Below are 11,761 nucleotides of genomic sequence, written 5' to 3'. Positions count from 1 at the left end.
GAGGCTCGTAAGATAGCTTATTGGTCACCAGATAATGCCTCACTCCAGATTTGGGAAGATTGTTGTCTTGTTTGGTTATCATCAGTATTTGTTCCTCAATTAGTCTCATTTGAGAAGTGAAGAGTCATGCACATCCATCTCCAGGAACAAAATTTCAAGGGATGGTTATGATCAGTGCTAGTTCCTCAATTAATCTCTTTTGAAGAAATAAATGTTGTAGTGTACATTTCAGTTTGTATGAATGGATGCTGCAAGGATAGGTAGAGCATTCAAACAAGAGTATAATTATCTCAAAACTTTATCCCACATCTTACTGATAACAGAACATTTTTTTCTCAAAATTTTCCTCAGGGCAAAATTCAGTACAAAATTCCTAGTTTACAAGGATTAAACAAGTTTAAAACACTCATCCTGCATAACAAATTTGTATACTTTAAAGTAGATATCACCACGACTTATGAGTGCATAGAACTCAACAATTTAAGGGCAAGGGCTTCTTGCTCTTCTAGAGATATGGAGTCCTCACTAAAACCAACATTATCTTTCTTTCCTTTCTTCTCATCATCATCACTCTCACTCTCAAAGTATATCTTTGATCTCTTCCTAGATTTGTTATCAATTGTTTCTCCATCTGACCCAGACATATCTTCTTCGTGCTCACTAGCAACCTCTTGTTCTTGCCTCGCTCTCGTCAACTTCATCTTCTCCTTCGTTCGTTTCTCTCGAAGACGCTGGCGGAGTAACTGTTTGTCCTCCTTGTCCCTCTGCTTCATCTCTTCCTTCAACTTCTCATATCGTTCTTTTACTGAAGTTAAACCAGAGGCCAGAAGGAAATAGGGGTCAGATGTTAATTATTGAGGATACAACCCAAAACAGAGAGAGAGAGAGAGAAGAGCATGAGGTAGCTGAAAGTACAAGGCAGGCCCCTTTGGGCTGAGTGAGAATATTTGACTACGCTTGAAAATACATCAGTTTTGCAGTGAGTGTGCATGGGATGCATATCAGCAGCATCATTATAAGCAAAAGACTAAATCCTCATTAGTTCACGTCTGAATTAAAATATTAAAGGTGGAACTTACCTTTGTCAAGCTGAAGCAAGCCATCTGCACTTGCTGTATCAGCTAATGCCGCAAGAGGTGGAAGTGTATTGCCTTCCTCATCAAAGACAACTCTAGTACCTATTGGTCTGTGTACATTGATTTTCAGCTTCTTCTTCTTCAAAATCCTGGTTGCTGGGCTATAAACACAATAATAATTAAAGAGAGTCGAGATCAGTCTTACATTAACAACTGAAACAAAAATAAAAGAGTACTAGAAACAGATATTTTAGGAACCAGAAAAGCTTTTACAATGGTCAATCAACACTAGGTCTGTAAACTATAGGAAAAGATATCTTAACCAGGAAACGTGTTCAGAGTCTACAAATATTAGACCTCTAAACCTTATGAAGCTTCAGGTATGTAGGAATCGCCATCAGCATCCAACAGAGGAGATCTACTACACTAAAAATTGATCAATGGCAGGTTTTATTAAATTCTTCTTGACAATGGAAAAACCTTTTGGAATAAAGAGTATGATGGTCCATTTGGGTCAATCTTCAGAGTGGAATCACTGAGTACCTTACATGCGGTTCAGCTGTACCCTTTTTATTTATTTATTTATTATTTTTTTTTATGGGGTTGGGGGTGGGGTTGTGCAGCTAGACTTTCTTAAGATTGAAAGAGACAACGAGCTTACATAGAATCTTCATTTGCTTCTCCATCCACAGCAGCCTCCTTTGCTGAAAGGAAATCACGTTCCACTTCTTCCTCTAGGTCATCAACATGCGACTTTTTTCTTCGAACTGTTACCACCTCGTCTTTGTCAATGTTTCCACGTTGAAGAAGTGGGCCTTCTTCCTCAGGTAATTTTTTCCCCTTGATTTTCTGATTCAAGAAACGGACTTTGGGGGTCACCGGAAGCCCCAATGATGCAGAGAAATCTTCCAGTGGCAGATTCATCACATCAAAAACTTCTTTATCCTGCTGCTTATATATAGACCTCAAATATGTTGTGAAAGCCCTTTGAGCTAGATATTGCGTATCAGGAGACTTAACTAGCAACTCTGACAATGCATTAGTAACAGACAATAGTCTTTTCGAGTTTGCCTGAAACATATCAATTACAGCTGCCAGAATTAGCAGAAAGGGGCAAACAATGGGTTGCAAAATACAGTATAGATACAAAATTAATACACACTTGGGAACCGCCTAGGTCTGTTTACAACGTTTATAAGTGTTTTTTTGTTCCCACCCCCACCAACCCCACCCCCCCCCCAAAAAAAAAAAAAAAAAAAAAACTGAAGAAATGTGTTTGGTAAAACGGTTTGTTTTTATTCTGTTCTTTTTAAACGAACCAAACAGAAACAGAATACACACTTATCTCCCCCACCCACCCACCAGCCAACAAAAAAAGGAAGATGTGTTTGGTAAAACGGTTTGTTTTTCCTGTTCTTCTTAAACGAATCAAACACAAACAGAATAAACACTTATAACCCACCCACCCAACACCACCCTCCACCCCCCCCCCCCCCCCAAAAAAAAAAGGACTGATTGAAGTCTTTTTTTCCTTTTTTTTAAACGAAAGTGAAGGCTTGCAAGTGACACCCAAGCCCCAATATTCAACACACCATCTCTTCTCCCTCTCCCACATCTCTCCCAGGGGCCCGCCCGCAGCTAGCTACAACCCCACCCAACCAACCATCAGCAGCCCTACAATCAATGGAGTTCCACACCAGTCGTCAGCAACACCTCTATCATTATGCTGGCTACTCTTCCCCACGAGTCCCCCTCCCACTTTCACGATCTAAACATGCAACACACCACAATCCAACCCCTTCAATCTTCCAAACCAAACCCATCCCTGCAACATCTCACAACCCAGCCCACCACACACCGTCCCTGAGCACCTCCATCGCAGACTGGCCCTGCCATCATCCTACCCCACCCTCTCCTGCTCTCAATAGGCCTGCGATCGCACACCTCCATCACACCGCCCCTGCCTTGCCACTGGCGATCAGCAGTCACCCCTGCGCATCTCCTCCTCTCCATCTCCCGTCTCCCTACTGCACTTCTTCTTCCTCCTACAACCCCACCAGCCATCACCACACCCCACCCACCCCCTGCTGCAACCCCACCCCCACCCATCCCTGCCTCCGTGCAGCCTGTTCATCCCTTCCCACCATACGTAGCACCTGTTCTGCATTTCTATGCATCCACCAGAGCCCGGACATAGAGCCACAGCTTCGCCCCCTGCGCATCCCTCTGCAAGGTTTGAGCCTGGAGGTGAGGGAGTTGTAGAGTTGGGGTAGGATTTATTTATTTACCAAACACGTTATCAATTTGTAAAAAACATAAAAATGTATTTTTGTCTAAAAAGTACAATTTTAAAACAAAAAGGTTGCCAAACCAGACCCCCTAGTGGCATAAGCTGCTCCTAAACTAATTAGGATCAACGGTGCATAAATGTCAAAGAAATAATAAAAATTACCTTTATGAGCTTGATCGGTATTTTTGCCTCTTGTAATTTTTTCAGCATTTCTGTTTCTGAGGGCAACAAAAACAAGACTGACTTTCCCCCAGAATGATAACGAGCAGTTCGACCGACTCTATGAATGTAAGATGCAACATTCTCCGGACAGTCCACCTAGATAAACCAGATTTTAGTTCTAAGAGATTCGACTGGGTAGTTATAATAATTGAAAATTTGGGGCCAGGATTTGGCGTTCGCATGACAAAACATTACCAACCTGGACAACCCAGTCAACTGCATTATTGAAATTAAGTCCTCTTGATCCAACATCAGTTGCGAAGAGAACTGATCGTGTCTCACAGAACTGAGAATATATTCCCATTCTTCTTTCCTGCTTCATCCGCCCATGCAGACACTTCAAAGGGATTCCTGGTCGCAGTTTCTTAAATGCTTCAAAGACAAATTTCACCTGTTCGATAGAGTGATTCAGTATCTAAAAAAATATCCAGTGAAACACAAATGGTTATAGTGCCCTGGCTATCAAAAAAGTGTGGGAGGTTCTGTTTTGGAACTAACACTCAAATATATATAGGCATCTATCTCCTACATGAATTCAAAGAATGAGAATCAGTTTTTCTATCAAGCTTTGCTTAGTGGACGCATATATGTGACACATTGTATTTGTGGCATTGGCAAACCATGAGAGCAAGGAGCTCAAACATGTTTACAAGTCACGCTGAACCCCAAGATTCCAGCCCATGGCAAGTCCTCCATGGAGCTAAATATAAGTGAGATGAAGATACATAATAAATAAAACGAACATAAAACTAAAATAGCATAATCACATTATATGGCAAAGGAAAGAAAGGAGAAGAGGAAGAAAACCCATAATCAACAGCCTTTTTTTGGTAAAATAATCAACAGCCTTCTGAATGTTCATTCTCAAATTTATTTTCTAGCCCCTCTTGCCATTGCCAGTCAACAATTAAAATGTTATTTTTCTTATGTCCATGTGACAGATATTTGGTATATTATAGGGCTAAGTAAAAAACCATAAGTATCACCACCAGGATCCAAACCAGAGCATACAGTAGGGTCCATACAAACATACTAGGACCCAACTCAGATTGGCTTATTGGCACTGCTAAAGAGAGTGCATAAACCTTATGTTTCCCAATGAATATTTAACATGGAAATATGACCACAAAAATTCAGGAATGGAGATTTAGATTTCTTAATTAACCAAGGCAAATCAATTTCCAGCAAATAGTGGCATGGACTACCTGCTTGCAGCTTGAAAGAAACACGAGGATCTTAGAATTAAGATGCATCTTTATGAAACTCCAGAGCATGTTTATCTTCTGGTCAAGAGGAACTATCATTGCAGTCTGCTGCAAACGACTAGGAGTAGCCGTCACAGACTCCTCATGGACACTGATATACTCTGGGTCTTTCAAACTTAACCTTGCTAGATCCTGAACAGACTTTGTTTGAGTTGCTGAAAACAGTAAGGTTTGCCGCCGTTTTGGAAGCTGTGAAAGAATTGAATTTAATGTCTTTTTAAATCCTGCATCTAGAATCCGGTCTGCCTCATCAAGCACCAACACCTGTTTCCTGACACGGAAAATGTACCCAACTCAGCAGCTGAATAAAATAATGATGAGAGAGAGAGAGAAGCAGCTATCCTACCCGACATCTATCACGTATTTGACACATCCAGATTATCCCCATAATTCCTTGAGTTGGCCAATGAGGTTTCTCAGTTCCAATTTTATAGAAGTAGCAACAAATACACACATATCAATCACCAAACCACTTATAGAAACATATGATTATCCAAATGTCTTCCTCATTTGATAGGAATATCTTAGGTGCCACCACCTGCATTATAGGTTCTATTCACTGGATTTGTGCCAAACGTATCACAGAAACAGGTAGAAGAACTACTGCTTCCCATCCCACAAAATAAGTTAAAAAGAAGAAAAGAATATCTTGACCTGGAGCTGTGAACAATCAAAATTTGGAGTCTCATCCATGTGCTGAAGAAGCCGACCAGGAGTACAAACTAAAATGTTAAGATTGTTGACATGCTCTTTCTCCGTGTCGACATCTTTGCGGCCACCAATTAGAAGGCCTGCACTAAAACTATGATTCCTGCCTACATTTCTCAACACGTCAAAAAGTTCACCTGCTAATTCCCGTGTCGGGGATATTATGATGCTGCCTACCCCATCCTCTGGACCCCATCTTGCTCTATACAATTTCTCTAACACCTGGAAAAAAAAAATGATTAATTTCTCATTTTTCAAAACAGATTTCTTAGTTTGACATCCAGTAAGGCAATCATCATTTGACATAGAAGCAATCACACATCTTAGAAATTAGGGGTGTCAACCGGTCAGGCTCCGTTGGTCCTAATCGGGTCTCACCATATTCCCCTTGCACCATGAGTGATTGAATTGGGACTGTGACCCGATGCATACGGCAGCATGGTCCCATTTATACATGGTCAGTTGGGTACTGGTCTTGAATTGGGCTACCAATAATCAGGCCTTAAACGGGCTTCAAACATGTCAGGCCGGGTAAAAGGGCTCTAAACAGACTCTGAGCGGGCTTTAAACATGGCAGGCTCTTAATTGGTTGGTCTTGGTCAGGCTGGACCTCCCACAAGGAAGACAAAGGGAAGAATAAAAGAGAAACCTAACTGAGAGAGGTCGAGGTTAACTCTCTCTCTCTCTCTCCATAGTCCCTCCCTCCCTCTCTCTTCCATAACTTGACCGCCCTGACCCAGTCTGAAGACCAAGACGAGAAGAATGAGGTCCAAACGTAATTGTGATTTTGATGCAGTTCAAAACAACAAGGCTAACAGCAAACCAAAACATTGGACTGAACCAAGAATGGACTGACATGTTTAATTTTGAGTGTCAAATGGGTTATATACTTATATGGGCCACGGGCTTATTATTTTTGGTTTTACTATTGTAATGGGCCAATTCTATAAACCTATATATATTAGAGATTTAAGGCCTATACGGGATTAATGTTTCTATTTAGTGTTGTATTCTTTATTTTAGTGGTGTATCTAGAAGGCTGGACAGGTGTCCTACATTCCAACCCCTAGTCTTTAAGTTCTAAAATAGTTTCTATTTCGAAGAAGACTTAAGTTGTAAGGGATTCTCTCTACCATACAAAGGGGTCTCCTATTTTGCTTATTTCATTGAAGTTATAAATAGAGTAGGGGACCACAACACAACACCACTCAGCCTGTTCCCAACTAAATAGGACCACACTACCCGAACAATTTGAGTCATTGAGAAGTTTGTCTATTGCCTCTTTGGTACAGTGGTGATGTTATTCCTTGGATTGTGGTGATGCAGCCCCAGCCCTATTGTGGTGGTTCAACAGGTTGGGATTGGTTGTGAAGCATTCCCGCAGGCTTTGGTGGTGATTCCAAGGCCATATCCTCCTCTTTCCTTTTATTCTGGTTTCCATTTTTATTTTCCTGCAAATCAATTGTCTCCTATGCATTCTATTAAGTTTTCCTGTTGTGTTTAGATTCTCAAACTTAGGTTACACTATTGTTGACCATCTAAACTGCAATTCCTGTTCTGATTTGCCTACAATGACCTATTTCAATGATTCCTAAGTTCATAACAGCAGATCTAACCACTTGAATGGGGTAAACTTTTGATACTTTGTTCTCCTTTACAGTATCCATACTCGACTCAATCAGATGTGCTGATCTTGAGATACAATTTCTCTTCTTACTTGCTAATTTGGGGTTTTTCTAAGTTTCTAATATGTTAACACTGTTCTGCAGGCTCCTAAACTCAGTTTTTACTCTCTATTTGGTTTCTAAATTCTGATCCTAGTTACTATTTCTGGACAGTTACTAATTCTGGTTAATGGATCTTACCAGAAAAAAAAAAATCTGATTTATGGAAGTTTCTATTTTCTGATCACTGCCATATTTGCCGATCAATCGATGGATCTCCTCCATACTGTTAATCAACCAGCTTTTCAAGGCCATCACATTAGTCAATCTCGAATCATTAGAAACCTCACTATACAGGTCATAAGGTTGTGTCCTGCGATCCTTACCTGTGGTTTGCATCTAAACCTACTTTTAGGTTAACCAGATTATATTAGAATTTAACTATAATATAGGAATTTGATAATGATGGAATCGTAGGAGATAGTAGGTAGGAGGTAGTAGATAGAGTTTTTTTCAGTTATGGAGACTAATTAGGAATTATCTTTTTGCATTAAGTTTTAATTATTATATGCATGTAGCTGTACTATCGATTCTCAGATTGGAATGAACCGAGGAAATTTGTTTTGAGTACCTTTACTGCATGTGCTGAGGCTACATGATTGTTTTTTCTCCTACATTCTCCCCCTTGAACACCCATCAATAGCCTTCTCTCCATCCACCTTTCCCTACGATATTTTAGATTTAAGTTGATCAATCTAGGTCTGAAATTTTAAATATCAAAACATAATTCTGATCACCATTCAAACTGGTCGTTAGACTCAGATGAGTCAGATCTAAACCATCGACTATCAGCCATTAGATTAGGATTTCTACGTGTTTCTCCTTATTTTCTTGTGAACAAGAATGAACATGAGCCATAACAAATGTAAAGATAACTTGTCTCAACTGAACAATAGATATGTACTAAACAAAATATTTATTCACCAGCACCAAGAAAACTTAAACAGCAACCGTCTCTAAATTTCCAAAGTTTTTACCACAATTTATTCTCAATGAAGATTACCAAACATCAGAACCGGAACAAACTCTGAAGGGTGCAGCCTCTAGATTCAAATTTGGAATGCTAAAATCACGCATACAGAATTACTATAATATAAAACATCACCACCCCAACTGGTTAAGGATCTAATCAATACTCATGCTTTTGGCATGTTGCTTAGTACTAAAGTTTATAACATAGCAACAACAAACCAACAACCCACAACTAGTGATTTTAAATCACAGGAGGCACAACCTGCAGAGAGACGATAAAATGGGACTTAGAAAGAGAAAAGAAAAAGTAGGTAAGGAAATTTCATGCGCCTTCTTCTATCCTAGAGGCTTTTAATTCATCAATAAGGCTCCAAACAGGAAAAAACGTGTTCTTCATTCATCATCCAGTTTTACAAAGGGTGCAATTTGAGAATCGATCAACCACTTCCACTCATTATAATGTACCCAGCCCCAAAAATCATAGAACAAACGAATTAAGCTTTAACCCACATGAATTAAACTCACCGGAATGATAAATGCGAGTGTCTTGCCCGACCCAGTTTTCGCTGCACCGAGAATATCACGCCCACACAATGAATGCGGCAGTGAAGCCCTCTGAATCTCTGTCATTTCAATATACTTTGATTCACTCAATCCATCTTTGGTTTTCCTAGACAGAGGCAACTGATAGAACCTTGTGCATGCAGCATAATTAGAGAAGGAGCTCTCATCGATGCGACCAATCGGGCCTTCTTTCGGCAACGGTGATAACGACAAAGGGTTCAAACCAGAATCAGGTTTCCCGAATTCAATCCATGACTCAAGGAGTTCAACTTCCTGCACCTCGGAGAACCGTTGTTGGTTGCGCAAATTCTTTGATGTAGGTTTCCTCATTGTGAGCTCTGATGATAGTTGATAAATTCAGATTGGGGAATAAATCACAATATTTTAGATTCGCAATGAGTATGTCAATTTAACAAAGAAATAAAAAATTTAGTAAAACAAATAGACAATAAAAAATTCAGATTCAGATTAATCTATGAATTATTCTTTTCCTTTCAAAAAATTTGGGTCCAAAAATTTTACCTTGTACTTCTAATACTTGTTGCAACTACTTTCACATTATCAACCAATTAGCATATTTGATTCTATGAAAAACACGTGTGTGATATAAAAATTAAAAAATAAAATAAAAAATGGAACAATTAAACATCTATTTAAAAAAAAAAATTGATCAAACTTATTATCAATCAAATAAGCCAGAAAAGAAACAAATAAGAACAAAAAGAAAAGACTTTTAATGCTTAAGAGACGAGTTTTGCTGCAAAGTTATCAAATCTTTAGTTAACCTTTACCAAATCCTTCTCTATTACCAGCTCATGAAGTCACCAACAAAGCTTATTATCTTGCATTCAAAATTTCAACTGGCCACACTATGGCCTAAAGTGCTTAAGGTTTTGATGTGCATGTTGTTTGGATTTGCCCAGCCACCTCCCCAGGTTCTTGTAAGCACAATTAGTACAGATCTTCCAAGGTGCCAAGACTCTAGATTAATTGCACTGAACCTATATAGTCATTTTTCCATTAAGAAAAAAAAAATACTTAGAAATATCTAATAGGATAACTCTAGAAATTCATATCACAAGTGGCTTGGGACTCCCAAAATGACACAACTGCAGGACTGATCATTCTACAAACCAAAAAAGACTCCATTTCCTAAACTTTTACTTCTGGCGGAGTTTACTACGCCATGAAAAATATGTGAGAATGAACCCATCTCAACGACTCAATCACCAAAATCTTGTTCATTGCTAGGGACAGTGTGTATCAGAAATTTCAAGTCTATTGTTTAACTCAACCCACAGAACAACAGCAATGAAATGATAAGAACAACCACAATTAGATAATAAGAAAAATGTTCACATACACAGCAAGTAAGATTTCCAACCCCATAGTAAGAACGAATGCATTGAAGTACAAAAGGTTAACCAAGGTTAACAGCAGTAATGAGGGGTTGTGATACGGCTAACAACTGGGTCAACAGTAGGGATCGACACTAGTAATAAAGCCACAGAATATAAACACAATCCAAGGACCATATTGGTGCCCACAATAGTTTTAATGTGTATGGCAGATTGCTACTAAAATAAGAAACTAAGTGAAACATGTGATCCTTAATCAGAGAATCTTGAAAATGAGGTAATGTTGACAACAAAAACATAAACACGATCCAAGGAACAGATTTTTTCATCCCTAAGATCAAAGAACCAGGCCATCAAAAACATCATCCTCCTATGTCAAAAATCACAAGTAGAATTGGATTGGAAGTATTCAGATCTCAGACACAAGCAGGTAGGACATGCATCCTTCTAAAATCAGTACTCTGTTCCATTACACTTCCATACATAAATAATTTCCTTGTTTTCCCCAACAAATTCACAAATAAGGTGGGGGAATAATGAAGAGAAAGTGAGTATTAAAAACATCATGATGCAGTTGGTCTGAGATCTCACTTCAACTGGTGGTTTAGAAATAAAAAACAATCAAGCAATTGTCACATTGTTAAAATTCAAATCGGTGGAGTTCCTTATTCCAATTGAGTTTGGGGATCATTTTCGGGACAAAAATAGTTCTTGTTAAGCAGACATACTATAACAAAGCTCTAATTATTTCAACTACATTGTTCTAATTATTTCTTAAACAAGAAGAATAAGATGAAGTGTTATCCAATGAGCTAATTCCCCTCAATATTAAACAAAGCTCAGCAATCCACAGTTCACCAAGGGAGAACGAAAATCTCTGTTTGCAAAAAAAAAAGGTACCATCAAGCCTAGTCAAGTGAAAACGCCAACCTCATGCCATCGAGAAATTGCAGAAAAATCTAGTACCCGAAAAAAAAATAGAATAAAATTTAAAAATGGAAAAAGAAAGGGAAGTGAAAGGCATTCAGAAACCCCAGGCACATTCCACTTCATGTATCTGTTCTCAAGTCTCATTGCCAACAAACCCCAGAACTATATGAAACCCTAGATTAGTCTAAGTTTTAACACTTACCAAGTCTCACGGTAACCCTAGGAAAAACGGAGACGACGAGAGTGCCAAAGAAAGAAAGAGAGAGAGTGAGAGAGAGCAGAATGGGACAGAGCAAGCGAGGGCGAGAGAGAGAGCAGAGAGGTACAGAGTAAGCGATAGGGGGAGAGAGCGAGTGAGCGAGAGGGAGAGAGAGTATACCTGCAGGTTCGAGCAGCGACAGGGACGACGGTTGTCTGCTTGAGACGATGGAGTCGCTAGCCCTTCTCGTGCCTTTCAACTGAGGCCCGATGGTTTGGATACTGAATGAAATCCAGGTTATTTATATCGGGGGTAGAATCGCTAGGTTCAACGTTGAATTAACCAATAGTGCCTCACTCATGAATGACTAAACCCTTTAGTACATATTGTGGAATCATGTCTCTTCTTAACGATCATTACTATACAGCTAGGGTTGAAATAGGGTCGGAATCG

General features: G+C 39.3%; 1 protein-coding gene across 1 annotated transcript; it reads right to left on the bottom strand.

Annotated features, from left to right (window-relative positions):
• Positions 1–285: 285 nt before the first annotated feature.
• Positions 286–11,664, bottom strand: LOC122074689 (DEAD-box ATP-dependent RNA helicase 32). The gene is made up of 9 exons (XM_042639634.1): positions 11,489–11,664; positions 8,783–9,159; positions 5,508–5,783; positions 4,794–5,117; positions 3,788–3,979; positions 3,529–3,684; positions 1,738–2,147; positions 1,080–1,237; positions 286–805 (listed from the first exon to the last, which is right to left on the bottom strand). The coding sequence occupies exons 2-9, from the start codon at positions 9,149–9,151 to the stop codon at positions 456–458; spliced, it is 2,235 nt and encodes a 744-aa protein (XP_042495568.1). The 5' UTR covers positions 9,152–9,159; positions 11,489–11,664; the 3' UTR covers positions 286–455.
• Between the last annotated feature and the right edge of the window lie 97 nt (positions 11,665–11,761).

This window comes from Macadamia integrifolia, chromosome 3, assembly GCF_013358625.1.
Source record: "Macadamia integrifolia cultivar HAES 741 chromosome 3, SCU_Mint_v3, whole genome shotgun sequence".
Taxonomy (NCBI): Eukaryota; Viridiplantae; Streptophyta; class Magnoliopsida; order Proteales; family Proteaceae; genus Macadamia; species Macadamia integrifolia.
The sequence above is the reverse complement of the archived record's forward strand: the minus strand, read 5'-3'. Positions and strand labels throughout refer to the sequence as shown.

Excerpts from the sequence above, each read along its gene's own strand:
- LOC122074689 (XM_042639634.1), bottom strand. The coding sequence starts at position 9,151 with ATGAGGAAACCTACATCAAAGAATTTGCGCAACCAACAACGGTTCTCC. Across the intron at positions 1,238-1,737 it reads GAAGCAAATGAAGATTCTAT|CCCAGCAACCAGGATTTTGA; the intron begins GTAAGCTCGTTG and ends TTGTGTTTATAG. Across the intron at positions 806-1,079 it reads CTTGCTTCAGCTTGACAAAG|TAAAAGAACGATATGAGAAG; the intron begins GTAAGTTCCACC and ends GTTTAACTTCAG.